This window comes from Dendropsophus ebraccatus, chromosome 5 (assembly GCF_027789765.1).
Source record: "Dendropsophus ebraccatus isolate aDenEbr1 chromosome 5, aDenEbr1.pat, whole genome shotgun sequence".
Classification (NCBI taxonomy): domain Eukaryota; kingdom Metazoa; phylum Chordata; class Amphibia; order Anura; family Hylidae; genus Dendropsophus; species Dendropsophus ebraccatus.
In genome coordinates, this window is record NC_091458.1 from 32,850,501 (window position 1) to 32,868,548 (window position 18,048).

Consider the following 18,048-nt stretch of genomic DNA (forward strand, 5'->3'; position numbering starts at 1 on the left):
CCCTATTAAAGGCAATCGTTCCATGTAAAAGGACCCCCCACCACCTTTACCATTACTTGGGAGAATTTTTTTATTATTAACTTGCATCAGAAAGTTTTCCAGATTTGTAAATTACTTATATTAAAAAAATCTCAAGTCCTTATCAGTTGCTGTATGTCCTGCAGGAAGTTGTATATTCATTATGGTCTGACACTGTCTTCTCTGCTGCCACCTCTGTCCATGTCAGAAACTGTCCAGGACTGTCTATGGAGATTTGCTACTGTTCTGGACAGTTCCTGACAGACAGAGGTGGCAGCAGAGAGCACTGTGTCAGACTGGAAAGAATACACTGATTCCTGCAGGAGATACATCAGCTGATAAGTACTGGAAGACCTGAGATTTTTAAATAGAAGTAATTTACAAATCTATATAACTTACACCAGGTGATTTGAAAGAGAAAAAAAATATCTAGAGTACCCCTTTAAACAGGGTTATCCAGTACTACAAAAACATGGCCACTTTCTTCCACAGACAGCACCGCTCTTGTCTCCAGCTTGGGCGAGGTTTTGCTGCTCAGTTCTATTGAAGTGAATGTAACTTAAATGCAAACCGCACCTGAACTGGAGACAAGAGTCGTGTTGTCTCTGAAAGAAAGTGGCCATCTTTTTGTAGCACTGGATAACCCCCTTAACTTCCTAATGAAGTTTTCTATTAACCCCAAAACCTCCTTTGTTAGGGTTCATTTACACAGAAAGATTATCTGACAGATTATCTGCCAAGTCTGAGATTTTTCTTCTTTTCAAATCCACTCCTGGCTTTGGCTTCAAATCTTTGGCAGATAATAACCCTTAGGGCCCTATTCCACCAGACGATTATCGTTGAGATTATCGTTAAATCGTTTGAATCTAAATGATAATTGTTCGTTTGAATAGCAGTTAACGATTAACGACCGAACGAGAAATCGTTGATCGCTTTATAAGACCTGGATCTATTTTTATCGTTGCTCGTTCACGAATTGTTCGCATTGAATAAGACTTTGTTCGGTCGTTTGCAGTAGACACAAACGCAATAGCAAAGAAATAGCGAATCGCAAATACGATCATAAGTAACGATCATCGTTCCATGGAAATGAGTGAACGTTTTCAGGTCTTTCGCAGCGGTCGTTTGAAATCGTTAATGGTTAACGATTATGCAAACGATAATCGTCCGGTGGAATAGGACCTTAAGGATCATCTCTAATTTTGCAGTACTAAGTTGCTGTGAGTAAATTTCTACTCCTGCAAATATATCCCCAAAAGAAAAAATGCTGAACTTATGTAGCCAAACAAATTAATCTTTATTAAATATACATGTTAAAATAAAACCAAACATTAAAAGAACAGTGGCTATCCCGGAGGAGGTTACAATGTAAGTACTCGGTCACATACACTGAAGTCCCTGACTAGAAGAATACATCATTATCCAGGCAGATCGTAATGAGTTCACCGGATGGTTAGTGCATTATACTGTTATAAAGACAGTACATATCACTGCATCTAGTGCCTATACTGTTATAAAGTGCTAGTGCCTATCCAACAATACACATCACTGCATCTAGCGCTAGTGTCTAAAATGTAATACACATTACATCCCAATAGCTATCCTTTTACTGAATTACCATTCAATATTATCAACCCGGCTGTCCTAGGGACACAGCTAGTTAAATACCTATTAGGTCCGGTTTTACTACATATTCTCCGGGACGCCACCACTCCGACGCGCATTTCGTTGCCTTCGTCGGGGGGACCCCCAGACGAAGGGAACAAAATACGCGTCCAGGTGTTTGCATTAATAGTTTCCCTAAAAACATTCAATGATTTATCATGTCTTACACCATCTTGGACTGACCTGATAACGGAATCTGTCCTGTTACACCCAGGTATAGAAGACGCCTTCTCCCCCGGAGACCCCAGGATCTGCAGTGTTGTATTGATGTCCACCTCAGTTGACTGTTTAATTGAATATTCCATTATTTCTGGAGGTATTAATGGAGTCTCACCCTGAGCATCATCAGCCAAGAGGTAGCCTGCAACCACAAACATATATCCAGAATAGTCTATGCCTCCATATGGTGACATTTATGTCTTTTATAGGTTCTAAGTGGTTCTCTGTAAGAAACCATTAAATAGATGAATGAAGGAGTGATGGAGGGATTGTTACACATGACTCATTGCTTGGCAGGACAGGGTGATGTGTTTTTTCTTCTCTGTACAGACCTGCACACCGTAGCAATTTCCACAGACTGCTCCAGTGACACTGCTTGTAATGCGATACAAAAATGGGAGCCGAAGTAAACTAACCTGACCTCGGCTGTGAACTCTTCCTTGAAGATCCCAGACTGACCTTGTCTGGAACCCTTTGTACAAAGTGACTACGCAACACTGACCCCAAGAGCGGGACCACATTGCACCACACACGCAGGAGGTTAATCTGGGACAGCCTTGAGTGTGTACATGCTAGGCCCAGGCACTATCCATTCCACCATACTACCACCATTACTAGTAGGAGTTGTGTATTTAGGGTCTAAAAACTGAAAAAGCTCCTACTTTTAAATAACTAGATCAAAGTTTTGCTTGGGACTAAAGCACTGCATACGTTACATCTGTAAACCAGTGCCCACAGAACACTATGGGCCCATTCCTCACCTCCATACTATATGTATACTTTAAAGGACAAGTTAAAGGGAATGTGTAAATCGGGAAAAAAAAAACATTTTAAAATAAGGTTTTTTAGGCAAAAAAAAACAAAAAAAAAAACAAAACAAAACAACATTTTAGCTATTAAGCTTTTTAGTCCTAAGAGACGTTGTCTGAACATAGCCTTCAGCAGACATCTCTAGATAACTTTGAAAAGGACCATTCACAATAGGTGATTGTCACAGCTTCCCCCTTCTCAATGAACCTTACCTCTATATAGGTCACAGAGCATGCCTAGAAAACGCGCACACAAGTCAAAAAATGTCTCCCTTCTGTCTATGTCCATGTAACTGCTGTAAAGCAACTCAATAAGTGCTGGGCTCAGAGCAAAGGCCATTTGATCGCCTCAAAACAAATAAAAAAAAAAAAAAAACAACATGGTTCAGTGTCTGGCTATACTCAGTATAAAAAAATCTAGATGATACATTCACTTTATTTTATGACCATTTGACAGAACTATTCTAATACAGTCCTAAGAGTAGTATCCACCGTTGCTTAGATATATGCACTTGTGTCCAGTAAGCGAGGCTCCTAGTAAAGCATTTCTTACCTGTAACTAAAATGAGCCAGTGAATGTCCTCATACAGGTCATCCAGCACTTTATTGTCTATGGACCCTGTCCCCGGAGAGGCCAGTAACTGCTGCTGGTGCCGTTGTAGCTGCCCATGAAGTCTCGTCACTCGATCCTCTAACAAGCTACAAGACCAAAGTTACACAATCATGAAGTGGCTATTCCTATACACAGTTATAGACTACTATGGATGTCACAGGATGGTTATTAGCAGCAATACTTCAGCGGAAAGATATGCTGTCCAGGATACATGTACTTAAGGACTCTCACAGAGGGTTATTCAGGCTTACAAGAACATGCACCAGAAACAGCACCACTTTGTCCTCCGTTTGGTATGGGTTTTGCAACTCAGTTCACTGAAGAAAATAGAGCAGAGTTGTAACACAACCTAAGGACAGGGGTGGTGCTGTTTTTACAAAAAAAAAAAGTTGCTGTTTTTTGTAATCTTGTAGAACCCCTTTAAGATGGCCATGCAAATAAGATAGACATTGGCTGGCCAAACCCACCATTGGTTGTGGAAGCAGCAGACAATTGGTCCGTTCCATTGTGGTTAGGGATGCTGCACTATGGAGAAGTATAAATGTAACCTGTAATTTTTGATGAAGCTATCAGATTACAGGGGGCTCTACTGCTGCACACTTACTTTGAGTCATCAAGGTAAGTGTGTAATGAATTCTATGGGGAAAAAAAAAAAAAAAAAGTCTATAGGCCCATTAGTAAAGAGACAGACCGGGAGAGAAGTGCTTACCTGAGCGCTTCTCTCCACTTATTCTAGCAATTAGTCACAGCCCCCAAAACACTGACTGAGCAATATTTTTTTATATATATCTCACACGTGAAAAGTTTTTTTTTTTTTTTTGTGCGTTTAATATTATACGATGGATAAACTCTTAATGCAAATAATAAAGGGGACCATCGGGTACCTTGTCAGCAGAGGTATGCAGTGGTCCGCTGCGATTCTCCCCAGCATGCCCACGCTGGCTAGCTGATCAGAAAATAAGTCACGGTCATCTTCCTGAATTTCATTTATTTCTTCCTCCTCCCGGGAGGCAACACCATTAGCAGTCTGAGCAGGAGAGAGAAAAACACAAGATTTTACAGAGACTGAAAAAGCAGCCCTGAGGACTGTGCTATATATAATAGGACTGTGCTACATCATATTCTCCAGTGTTTTATACCGCTACACAAAGCAAAATAAGTTACTACGCACATTATGACTACTACTAGATGGCTCAAGACCTAAGCAAAGATAGGACCAGGCAGACAGCTTTGGTGCCAGCTTTATCCAGGCTATCCTGCCGCCAGCGTTAATAGGCTTATTACATTATGCTCATATGAAAATTAAAGTGGGTGCGGAGCATTAGCCGGGCGTCCTGGAGAAAATCTGCTACACACTTCAGCACTTCTCGCCGCACACTTCCCGGATTCCTGTCTCTCCTTAATCTAAACCAGCAAATATGTCTCTTTTGGTGACTTCAAAGCTGCAGCTGCCGACTACAGAGGGCTCCCCATCCGCCCGTAAGCCCTGACTACCGCTTTGAAACCAAGTCGCGCTGCGGAATGTCAGCTGTGCTTTAATTTGTTACTTTGAGCTAAATAACTTATTTGATAGAGAAGGGCTCCCCCCTTCATATACATGACACTTGTTCCTCCTATTGCATTAACAGTTCGCCCCTTAGCATCCTATATATGTGGATTAACCAGGCCGCATGCCTTACACAAAGTGCAGACTTTTCTGAAGATTATCCGCTTTACTGGCAGGGTGAATAGTTGAAAAGGAATCAGAGGACATGGCACACTAGTCACAATGAAGCGGTGTACTGCAACTTCTATAGCTAACTTCTTTATCCACCGGTATATATATAAGTGCCGCACAATAAGTGCCGGACTCATATGCTCAAGTTGTGCTCATCTATAGATAGAATATTGTAGAATAATCAGAATAATCCTGACTGCAGGTAGATAACCGCTCAGGAATAGACTGCAATAGTCACCAGGATTTGGTTAGACATGCACACCCTCCTAGGTGCAGTTTCACATGAGCACATTACTATTTCTGTAGACCTGAACTGACAGGCAGCCATTAAAGGGGTTATCCAAGATTAGAAATATATGGCCGCTTTCTTCCAAATCGTGTGGCAAAATCCACACAAACTAGAGACAAGAGTGGTGCTAGTTCTGGAAGAAAGTATCCAGGCTTAGAAAAACATGGCTACCCCCTTTAAGGTTATCAGAAATGCAGGCAGGTTGGGCAGGTTAAGTCCGCAATATGGACTGTGATACTGCCCTAATTCCTTAACCTACTCGCTACTCGTGATGCAAACACCTATACAGTGAGATACAAGGTTTGATCCCCAGTCTCTGAAGAGTCAATATGCACTGCTCACAAAAAGTTAGGGATATTAAGCTTGTGGGTGAGATTTATGGGAAATGTTAAAAATGTCACATTCCAGCGATGATATATCATGAAAGTAGGGCATTTAAGTAGAAACAGCAATGGTGATTTTTTTCATCTCAAACAATAAATTGAAACAAAAGCCAACACCAGTAGTGGGAATACTCCAACAAACTATGTCACTGTCTGAATAACTTGTCATCTATTTTTGAGCATCAATTACAGTTTGACAACAACGTCTCATGCTGTTCACAAGTCGTCTTATTGTCTGCTGAGACATGGCATCCCACTCTTCTTGAAGAGCGACCCTCAGGTCATTGAGGTTCTGAGGTACAGAGTTCCCAGCCTTTACATGGCGACTCAGCTGATCCCCCTAGGTTTTCTATAAGAATGGAGTTCTGGTTGTTTCTGTTTGTTCAATCTGCCATGTGACCAGTCCCTTACAGACACCCCATGACACAAGTAGTGAAGTAGTGGGTGGGTGGGGGGATTCAATTACAGGATGCTCTAGTCAGAGGCCGGGGGTCTTAATATTACACCACAATCATTATTCATAGAGGCTACAGCCTGGGGAGTAAAGCCCCCCTATATGGGACCCTACTAAAAATAAGTCTACTATAAAGTATTTTTTTATATTAAAAATTAGTGTATTAAAACATGATCCACAATGCTTATAAGATAGCTATATATAGTGTGACCAATCAGGATCAGTATTATATTCTATAGCATCTATAAGGGGGATAACACGGGGGAGGGGGGGGTAGCATCTATAAGGGGGATAACACGGGGGACATCTATAAGGAGGAGAACACAGGGGGCCATCTATAAGAAGGACAACACAGGGGATAATACAGGGGGCATCTAAAAGGGGGATATCTCTGGGGGGCATCTATACGGGGCATAATACGGGGGGGGGGGGGGGGCATCTGGGGGGGAATAATCCAGGGGGGGGTGTCTATGAGGAGGCTATAAGGGGGGGGGGGCATATACTATAAGGGAGATCACACAGTCAGCCTACCCACTAAATGAGGGTGTAAAGGGGCCAATACAGATGTGCAGTGTGTAGAGAGATGAGGATGGTGCCAGTGTGAGGAGCCTAATAAGTTTTTCTGCCAGATTCTGTGGATTTGTGGCTCCGAGAAGTTCTCATAATAGTCCAGGGCAGATGGAGAAGAAAATGAAAACTCCTCTGATCAGAGAAGACACCCCCCTGTAAGTCACCTGATATAACTGCACTGTAATGTATATGGAGTACAGAACCTGTGTAGAGCTGGGTCAGCCTCTATATGACTGTATGAGATACTGATCTGTGTACAGTGGATTTTCTTCAGTAGCAGCAGTGGCTTTAGTCAGTATGCAGGGGTTATATTTGTTACTTCTGATCCGGTACTGTGTTTTATTGGTCTTAGTATACTGGATTTGATCAGTAACAATATGATTGTGATGGTAGTGGTTATGGTATGGCGGTAATATTTCCCCCTTGTATACTGGTATTATTTGCAATATTGGTCAGTATACAGGATTTGGTCAGTAATTTTGGTCTTGGTGTATGTATGTGTGTGTATATATTTCTGCAGCCCTCAGGATATGCTGGGAGTTGTAGTACAGTAGTACAATCCTTTGATAACTGCTGCTGTGGATGGATGTATTGCTGGAGCTTCAGGGCTGGTGGTTGTCACCCACAAATTGCAGCCACCAGGAGACTCTGCACACAGTGGTTTATTAAAGTGTTGTCCACTCAGAAACTACAACTCCCAGCATACCCTGAGAGCTGTATAAATGGAAAGTGATCTGAGAGTTTCAGTTCGACTGAAAATGTTATTCACAAGGGATTTGTCACAGATACAGATGAATCTAGGAAAGGAGCGGGTCTGCATGTCATGTCTCGCTGGTTGTATATTACTGGGCCCCAAGGATCATTTCCTCTGGTGGGCCCCAGGTACCCCAGTCACACACTGGCTGTAGCCCAGGGATGGGAAACCTCCGGCCCTCCAGCTATTGCAAAACTACAATTCCCATCATGCCTGGACAGCCAAAGCGAAGCTTTGGCTGTCCAGGCATGATGGGAATTGTAGTTTTGCAACAGCTGGAGGTCAGGAGGTTCCCCATCCCTGCTGTAGCCTGTGGGATTAGTGATGGTGGAAAAACAAAATACTCACCAAGTTCCGGGTGCCATCAGGAGCAGCTAGATGGCACTGGATGTAGGAGTTAAACACCTGGACGGCATGCTGGGTAAAGAAGCCTTTATGGAAATGTTTATCATCTTGCACCAATGTGAGCCAGGATTCAAGTAGCTTATCATAGGCTTCCATGTATACCATGTCATCTTTGTCAAGCTGCAAATGAAAAGGCAAAAAGTGATAGTCAGAATGAGCAGTTACAAGTATAACTATATGACACGGCCACCTAGATGTCTATAACCTGGGTGAATCCCCATGCACTTAGAGGCAGGTTTTATAGTAGAGTTCCCATGCTATACCACTGTGAAGTTGAGAGGCTGCTTGGTATATGGAGGACGCTATACTAGCTCTACAAATGAAGCGGGTCAACCCAGGACCAATGGACCGAGCTCACCAGAATACACCCTGCTAAGCTGCAGCAACCTTACAGTGTGGGCTGTGTATGTAAACATATGGGTGTCGTATCATCCCCTCTAAATCCTTTATGCTTGCCGTATAATCTCAGCAGTCTAGACTCCCCAGTTCAAAGCTGGAGTGACTCGGTCAACAGATCATATAGCAGGACTGCCGGAGAGCGGCAGCTGGAGGGACCTGTCAAAGCCTCCAGCACTTCAGAAAGGACTTGTTTTCATGCTCTATGTGAAAGCCCTGTAGGGACTCATAAATGTTAAAGACTGGGGGACTCCAGAGGCTGGAGATGAGCTATAAACTCGCCAGAAAAACAAATAAGAAACTATCCATGTATTACATAGATCTTAGGTTTTAAATTTCTGGTCACGAAAGCAAAGAATCATTCAGAATCATTTATATATATATATATATATATATATATATATATATATATATATATATATATATATATATATTCATTCAGTATAGATGTGAATAACTGCAGCAATGGTTCTGGTCCGCATCACATATGCCTCATATCTACGGAAATATATGGTGTAAGGCTGATACATTGACACCTCATCATAGTAAATCTAAACCAAGTAATTGGTAACTGGTATTATATGTTCATATACACCAAAGAACAGAGCTATTGATATATGTATACCCATACCCAACCACATAGCAACTTCTGCTGAATATATACTCCCATAAGTAATGCTGCCGCTCCTATATTAATATACATCACTGTGTGCTGGTTACATAGTGTTTTCATTCTACCTTGTTAATCCCCCTTTACAGTCACATTTTCCTAGTTTAGTATAATGTAATAAAGGATTATAATTCACCGCTGCCCATTACTGATGGGGGATGCCATAGCGGGACCTTGGCTCCTATGGTATTGTAATTCTGTGGAGCTCATAAACTGAACACAGATTTAAGACTTTAAATTGTTTTCCAGGATTAGTTTTCCACTTCCATCCATAGGCTGTATCTGGTATTACAATTCAGCCTATATGATATGATACCACACACAGCCCATGTAGGGGAAAGGTGACGTTTCTGGAAAGCTTTGGCTGTCATGATGAAAATTGTAGTTCTGCTGGACGGCCACCTGTGTATTAAATGAACAGCAGTCAAAGCTGCCACTTCATTGGGGAAAGCCAACTACCTCTTGTGTATGCAGAGCTCTGGTGACAGAAGACGGGAGAAAGTAGGATCGGCTAGTTGGATTTTAGCATTCCTGATATCTGCCAGCAGCTTACCCCCCTCTCTCCACATATACAGACATGCATGTACACTGGGAATATAGTAGGCCAAATAAAGCTAGGTTCACAACTAGAGTCTCTGTTGGTTGCTCTGTCAGATTTGACAGGAAAAAAACTACATTATACAGCACTAGTCTATACACCAAGACTATGGACCCCACATGGGAACCTCTTATAATTCACTGGGTGCTGCTTGAAGTCTGTCCCTGCAGCCATGGCTTCCTGTATAATGGAGACCATGACGGTGGTGTGGCTAGGGCTTCAGTGTTCATCTGTCGGCAGCTATACTACATGGCCACTTTAAGACACTTGTAGCTTTTCCTTTGTGAAAACCCCATCAGGCACGGAATATAAAAAGCCACTAAAATGTATAATCGTGGTCTTTTATGGTCTTGCTGTATCACGGTAATTGTGGGACATAGGGCAACTGTGATTCAGTACAGTGAGTTGGCAAAAAGCATAGCAACCCAATAAGCCAATGATATTTTTGGACCTTGCTCAGTGCTGGCGATCTTTAACACTCTAACACTTTGTCATCCCACCAGACCGGACACAGGCTGGACAACCTGATGAGAAGTCTTAATAACTCATGACTATTCAATCATAAGCTATATTGAAAAGTCATATGAACAATCATATCACCAAACTCCCATCACAGTTACTAATCGGAGCTCAGATAGTCCATCAAAAAGCATAAAGTCTGCGAGTGAAAGAAAGACGATGCGTAGGCCTAGACTAACCAGGAGACGTGCAGTCGACAAGAGTGATGTTAAATGGGCATGGTCAGAAAAACAACAACAAAAAGCAACATGTCCCTGTAACACATTGAACACTTTGCTTTTTTTTGTATTTGTTCTATTCTTAGGGTGCCGCCATATGTACAGGATATGCAGCAGATTTGATGCGGGTTTGTGGATGGAGCTTAGAAGCCATTCACATGTACTGTCATTTATTGTAGGTTTTCACTGCATGTCTTTCATATTTGCACATGGCATTAGAGGTATATTGGATCCCAGGTATATACACAAGCCAATAAAGCAAACTAACTCTCTGCACCATTTCTCTCTTAACTGAAAATACTCTTTAGGCTGGGTTCACACTACGTATATTTCAGTCAGTATTGTGGTCCTCATATTGCAACCAAAACCAGAAGTGGATTAAAAACACAGAAAGGATCTGTTCACACAATGTTGAAATTGATTCGATGGCCGCCATATAACAGTAAATAACGGCCATTATTTCAATACAACAGCAGTTTTAAAATAACAGCAAATATTTGCCATTATATGGCGGCCATCCACTCAATTTCAACATTGTGTGAACAGATCCTTTGTGTTTTCAATCCACTCCTGGTTTTGGTTGCAATATGAGGACCACAATACTGACTGAAATATACGTAGTGTGAACTCAGCTTTAAAGTGTACCTGTTTCAAAAAACTTTTGACATTTCATACAGACATATCATATACAGCGCAGTCCTCCCCCGATCGGTACAAGTCTGAACACTCAGACCCAGACCGATCAAAACTTTTGACATGTCTGTGACTTGTCTATGACGACAGTGACACTTTAAGACAAAGAACTAAGACTAAACTCAAATGTGTGTATTATGATCTGTTAAAAGGCTGGGTCACAAATTCAGTCATATTTTACAGAAAAGGAAGTACAGCACACAGCACTATCCTTCCCCCTCAAAAGGAAGACCACCATGACAGAATCTGACAGACCCCATTATAAGTCAATGAGGTCTCAGGTATCATCGGTGTCCCTCCCAACCCTCCGACCCCTATGACATCTTAGAGGGACAAGAGATTAATGTCAGAAGTACTCGCACTACTGAGAACTCAACTGATCAAGAAAACAAGTAGCACACTTTACTTATCTGCTGTCAATCATCTCCATCCAGTGGCCCCAAGACTTATAAAGAAGCTGCTGTCCAGAGTTCATGGCTAAGGGTGGGTTCATACTGAGGAATTTTCGCGGATAAACTCTGCGGAATTCCGCAGTATGTCCGCGTGCACGGCCGCGCCTTTCCGCCGGCTCCATAGACACCATTCTATGGGCCAGCGTATTCCGCTATCCGCTCAAAGTAGTAACATGTCAATTCTTTGGGCGGATAGCGGAATACGCCGGCCCATAGAATGGTGTCTATGGAGCCGACGGAAAGGCGCGCGGCCGTGCGCGCGGACAGCCGACGGAATTCTTCGGAGTTTATCCGTGAGAATTCCGTAGTGTGAACCCACCCTAACTGTGCAAAGAATTGCATTACTGCCCGCTTCTCACCCACTCGTTCTCTTTATTGGAAGGGGTCTCAGCAGACCTCAACCAGTCAAAACTTTTGACAAGTCCCTCCAACATATTAAAAGTTCTTCCTAACAAGATTAAGTGCTCTGTACATCCTGAGTCCTCTTTGTGTCCCAGCAGAACGATCCAGTCTTCACTTCAGGGTTGAGGCAAAATTGTTCAGCCGGGACCCGAAGATGACTCGGCACGAACGACACCGGGGGAGCATGGAAAGGTGAGAATAGTTTGCATGTCATGTTCTGGGCCAGGGCGCAGCAATATATTAAACGTTTAATTTCAGCGGAATACCCCTTTAACGCTCTGGTTTACAATCGGATCAAACATTCAAGTCAAAATGTCATTACTTACTACTTCCTCCAGGGCCGCACTTCTTCCAAAGGAACACGTGAGGTGCGTGAGGCAGTTCACGAAAGACGAGAACAGGTCATTAGGAATGGCGGTCAGAATATTGCGAGGAAAAACGGTGATTAAGTTACTGATTATATTGGAGATGCCCACCGCTTCTGAATCTTCTATTTCTATCCTGAACAGAAAAGAAACAAGATTAAGAACGCTGGAAGATGTCACAGGAGGAGGGCAGTGTGGGCTAGAAATAACGGCATGTCTCAGGCTAGGAACCATACCTACCCATTAATTGTATTTAGTAATCCTTCAATGAAATGTGCCAAGTAATCGACTTGTGACCTCTCATCGGGAAAGATGGGTCCGTGGAGAGACGCCAGCTGTGCCAAGCACTGAAGAGAGTCTTGGGCCATGTCGGAGTCTTCCCTGATTTTCCGATGAACCTGTAGGGAACAGGGCACGATGACCAGCTGTATCACAAACAGCACGCCACTTTGTAGAACAGAAAAGTCTTACTGGACTGAGCAGTAAGAAAAGAGGCGAGCGTCTAATCCGCACTATGTTCGGCAGCAGTCCCCTTTTCCAATAGTCTTGCACTCATAATTTAAAATAGCTAAAAAGTTCCTGGGTGCTACCTTCATCTTGAAGGCCGAGCTAAAACAGATGCCAGTCCGAGACTCACTGCTCCTTCTAAAAACAGCAGTCATGACAGCTATCTGGATTATGCCAGCTATGCCTCAGCTACTGCGTCTGGCTAAACTTAGATGACAGTTTCAAATCAAGCGTATACGGATGTAGCTTTGATGGAGGTAAACACCACAGGGGGTTAATCAGGGGTCCGGCCTGAGGCCGTGCCATTCACTCACACAACAGTCAATCATTCACAACACTTCATATGAAAGGCTGCGCGCTACCGAGGCTGCCAGGACGCTTAGCTTCCAGCCAACAGCATTGTCACGTCTGCTTATTAACCGCTTCCAGTATAGACCCAGTTCGGGAATGAGTGACATCTAGCACCTCCATGTGGCAGCAATATTTAAGACAAGCAGACGGGTACAGGCAAGGCCTAATGGTCACAGATACATGTGCAAGAAGGGACAATTCTAGCATTTATTATTGACGTGAAAGAGGTTATCCAGGATTAGAACACAGCTGCTTTCTTGCAAAAACAGCACCACCCCTGTCTTCAGGTTGTGTGTGGTTTTACAATTCAGTGCAATTCACTTTAATAGGACTAAGCTGCAAACCACACAACAAACCAAGGACAGGAGCGGACATGTTTTAATAAGGCTGGGTTCACACTAAGTTTTTGCAATTCGTTTTTTTTTTTCCATCCGCTTTTTGCAAGAAACAGATGAAAAAAACGCATGCATGTGTGTGCATCAGTTTTGATCCATTTTTCCATTGAATTATAAAAAAACAGATCAGTTTTTTTTTTTTTAAACGTACACAAAAACGCAGTCATTTTTGTGTCCGTAAAAAAATTGATCAGTTTTGATCCTTTTTTTATAATGGAATTCAATGGAAAAACTGATCACAACGATTAAACACATGCATCCGTTTTTTCCATCTGTTTTCTGCAAAAACGGATGAAAAAAAAACAGATTGTAAAAACATAGTGTGAACCCAGCCTAAGCCTTGATAACCCCTTTTAAGGGTGGATTCCTATCTAGGACATGTACTGTATGACCACTCATTAGAAAGTGCCAGGAATAAAACATGGCTGTGCATGTTACTCCCTGGCTGGCTGTGAGGTCTATCCAGTCGCACTATATGGGCTCCATAGACTTGTAATGAAGCCCATCTAGTGCAGCCTGGACAGACTGTAGCAAGCCAGGGAGAGAAGCACATAGCTGCGCTTCTCCTGGTTTAGTCTTACAACCAGTCACAGTTTAGATGCCTTCATATCAAAAAACGGTCCACGATTGGCTCCCCGACAGTCTTTGGCAACTGCAACCAGGCCGGAGTGGGTTGGGGCCCGTGATCTTGACATAGAGAATAGGGTTTTTTTTTTTTTTTTTTTTTAACCCTCCTAAGCCTTACTGCTGAGCCTCACGCACTGTTATGTCACTGTTGGATGGGTCTGTACCGTTTACTAGAACTGGTGATTTGGACGATAGAAGCTCTTTATTCTTCCAAGAGCATTACCTTATTTTTTCCTACAGTGGAAGCTGCAAAGCAAATGTGAGCCGAACCTAAAAGCACAACATTTCTATAGTGCAATGCTACAAAGCAAAAAATAAAATAAAAATAAAAATTATTTAGACGGGTAAAAACAACACGTCTCGGCCATGCTTTCACTGATGTACAGGGCTCAGGGCAGCAATTATACAGAGCAGGAAGGGTTGGAGGACGGAGAGGTGATAAATGCTGCCACCAGGAAACGCCTCCTTGACACTTAAAAAGGGTACTATGGCGAAACTCTCAAGTCCTCCAGTACTTATCAGTTGCTGTATGTCCTGCAGAAAGTGGTGTATTCTTTTCAGTCTGACACAGTGCTCTCTGTTGTCACCTCTGTCCATGTCAGGAACTGTCCAGGGCTAGAGAGGTTTTCTGGTTCAATGTTATTAGGTTTTTGGTTTTTTTTTAAAAAAGATTACAAAAGAGAAAGTCTATAAGCACTGTGAACACTAAAGTGAGCATGATGTTTTTTATAGAGTTTTGCTACTGCTCTGGACAGCTCCTGGCATGGACAGAGGTGGCAGCTGAGAGCACTGTGTCAGACTGGAAATACACCTCTTGCCGCAGGACATACAGCAGCTTTTTTTTTAAATAGAAATTTTATACGGATTTGTAAATTACTTCTGTTACCCGCTGATTTAAAATAAAAAGATTTTCGCCAGTATACCCTTTTAAACACTGTTCTCTAGACGTAGATCAAAATGCTACACCCACCAATCCATCACTATTTTCCCATGTATTGAAAATAGAACGTCTCACATTTAGAATACACATCTACGATTACAAAAGTCACCCCCTATTTTCATTTTTCCCCACCCCCACTTATCACAAGAACGGGAGTCAAGTGAATCCAGCAGCTCGGTCAACACTATTCATTCTCTATGGGGAATTGACCTATTGAGTCATTGTGATCAGTGGGGATCTGATCAGCTAGCTGCCAGCTATCCTCCTGTAGGCAGGGGATAAGTTATAACTTTTAAATCTCTTAAATAGAGCATCAGGATGTCCAATATGGGATATACACGGACTGTACAATACACGAAACAAAGAATATGAGGAATTCCATCATAGAACAAGGACTGGAGCAGGTTCACCTAGCCAAAATACTAGAGAAACCTGATCTGTTCTCACAGTGTGTATTATGTCCTGGGGAATGCAGCTGGACACACTCCGCCGTCAGAGAAAGTTACCACTGAATTTACAATGACTCGGGTTTCAGGGAGGTCAGCATTATTGTAAAAACAAAGCTAAAAAGCCAGCAGACAAGCGGCAGCAGCGACAACACAGACACACGCGGTCCCTGGTGTCCATTTATCACTGTGTAACTCAACTATTACAGGGCCACAGTTTGTGCCGTCCGTCTGACTGAGCCCCTCCTACCCCACTTAACAAGAACGGCCAATACCTGCAGACCAGCCAGAAGCTCAGGGAGATGCACCAAGGAGCTTTGGGGATTTTTGCTTATTTAAATCATGAAAATATTTGCTTTTTACTGTGAAATGTTTGTCTACTATGCAGAAAACTGCATACAGGTAACATGCACATTCTCATTGAGGAGGATCCCGCTGTGTATGGAGCCTTGCAATGCTTCATGGGGAAAAAGTATGCAAATTAGCTCCCCTCCTCCACATGGGTTATAACCACTAGTCATCTGTGAAAAGTCCTTTTGTTTTTTTCATATAGCAATATATCTTAGGATTCTCAGAAGCGGATACATCTGAGAGACAAAGATGGCGGACAATTACGCACATCCCCATGTGTCACCCAGATGATGCAACGGCGCCCACAACTACTGAGACCTACAAATTCACACTACCGAATGTTATCGAAATTGTACAAATAATTCCTGTTTGAGAGACCACTGCCTTGTGTTGTAGCCTGAAGACGCCTCACAGACGGCTTCGAAGCAACATAGGCCCTTCTCTCCATAAGGTACTACACATGTACTACACATAGCAACATAGGCCCTTCTCTCCATAAGGTACTACACCTATCAACATAGGCCCTTCTCTTCATAAGGTACTAGCTGATGGGAGGGTACAGAAGAGACTACAATATGCACTGTGCATTAGCCATCTGCACCCCATGGGCGTGCATTCGTTGGAAATGCTGGACGATTAAGTAACTATGGACAAGCCCATGCTGGGCAAGTTTCCTTCATAAGCCCTATTAAATTCAAATAGTGCTCCTGCACGGAACTCTACTGCCGTGGTCATTTCAATATGGGTCAAGACAGCTAAATGACAGGTATCCCCTTAAAATTTTTTATTTTGCGGAAATCAATAGTCCAGGCGATTTTAAGAAACTTTGTAATTGGGTTTATTAGCCAAACATGCCATTATCTGCATGTAAAAAGCCTTTTCCCAGGTCCCCCCTCCTCTCCTTTCTGTCATCCACTCCTCAGAATCAGAAAATCTCGACTGTTTTTTCATCAGTCGGATCTGTCTGGTCTATGAAGAGGGGAGGGGGAGGGGAAAGGAGTGAGATTAGCGGGCAGCTGAGAGCCGAGAACAAAGGATTGCTCAGTGGGGGAGCTATTCACAGTGCTATTCAGAGGTCAGTGGTGACTGTCAGAGGAGATAGCCGCAATGTGAATGTAAATTAACTCTTTGTTGTCCTGTTTGGCTGCTTTTACTTTCTCTCTATAGGAAAACCATAAAGACAGGGGGAGAGCTTCAAAACTGCTTGCTTTTTCATGATAAAAATTCATTTTTCAGCTAATAAAACCAGTTACAAAGTTTCTTAAAAATCACCTGGACTATTGATTTCTGCAATAAAAATTTTAACGACAGTGACACTTTAAAGAAAACCTGTCAGGTCCCTGGGGACGTCACACACCCAGCACCAGGACCTGATGGGGAGAGCGGCGTTCTGACACCATTCTCTTCCACTCTAACCAATACTGCATAAATCTGATCACTATTGAATAGGGCGTGCTGCGACTGGTATCGGGGCACATCCTCTTCCGGCCTGTCAGGCTTGATTGACAGGGAGTGCAGGGTTCCTCTCTAAACTCAACGAAGCCAATATTCGTGGGTGAAGGTGACGGAAAGAGTGACTGGAAGCCACCTTTTTTCCCTGCCCCATGACAAGATACCAGGCATGGTGTGAGTCTTTCACAGTTACGTGTTAGCTCTAAGCGGTGTCTTCTCCCCTGTGATGGGGCTGATGTGAGACACGGGATATTTTCTTTAAAGATGACCAGCCTACTTAATAGATCTCTTAAAGGGACACTGAGCAGTAGTAATTACAAAAAAAACCCATTGCTTATGTGGACACCAGAACCATAACATATTATGATCCAGTAGAGCATTATAAAAAGGGCACACCAACCAAAAAGTAACGGCTGGCACACCAGTCAATATGTAGAGCAAGCCCGGGCTGTGTACTGAAGCTGGAACCGCTGTTATACCATCGGGTGGTGCTCTGCCGGAGACATGATTAATACCTTTCTACGTAGAAACACAGTAGCGGCACTCTCCCATAGGTAAAATTGCTTTAATTCATAGGCAAGAACATAGGACAAACAGTGCGATCCACAGGAAGAGCTACGAATCGTTTCGCGCTACACGCGCATCAACAGCCTGTTGATGCGCGTGTAGCGCGAAACGATTCGTAGCTCTTCCTGTGGATCGCACTGTTTGTCCTATGTTCTTGCCTATGAATTAAAGCAATTTTACCTATGGGAGAGTGCCGCTACTGT

General features: G+C 42.9%; 1 protein-coding gene across 3 annotated transcripts in view; it reads right to left on the reverse strand.

Moving 5' to 3' along the window:
* The window catches only part of XPO4 (exportin 4), an 87,386-nt gene that overhangs the window by 12,908 nt on the left and 56,430 nt on the right, over positions 1 to 18,048 (reverse strand). For all 3 annotated transcript variants that reach the window (XM_069969821.1, XM_069969820.1, XM_069969819.1), the window contains exons 8-13: positions 12,450 to 12,607; positions 12,171 to 12,345; positions 7,840 to 8,016; positions 4,209 to 4,351; positions 3,265 to 3,410; positions 1,867 to 2,044 (exon numbers count right to left, since the gene is read on the reverse strand). In XM_069969821.1, coding sequence (XP_069825922.1) covers positions 1,867 to 2,044; positions 3,265 to 3,410; positions 4,209 to 4,351; positions 7,840 to 8,016; positions 12,171 to 12,345; positions 12,450 to 12,607 — 977 coding nt within the window. The remainder of the gene's footprint in view (positions 1 to 1,866; positions 2,045 to 3,264; positions 3,411 to 4,208; positions 4,352 to 7,839; positions 8,017 to 12,170; positions 12,346 to 12,449; positions 12,608 to 18,048) is intronic.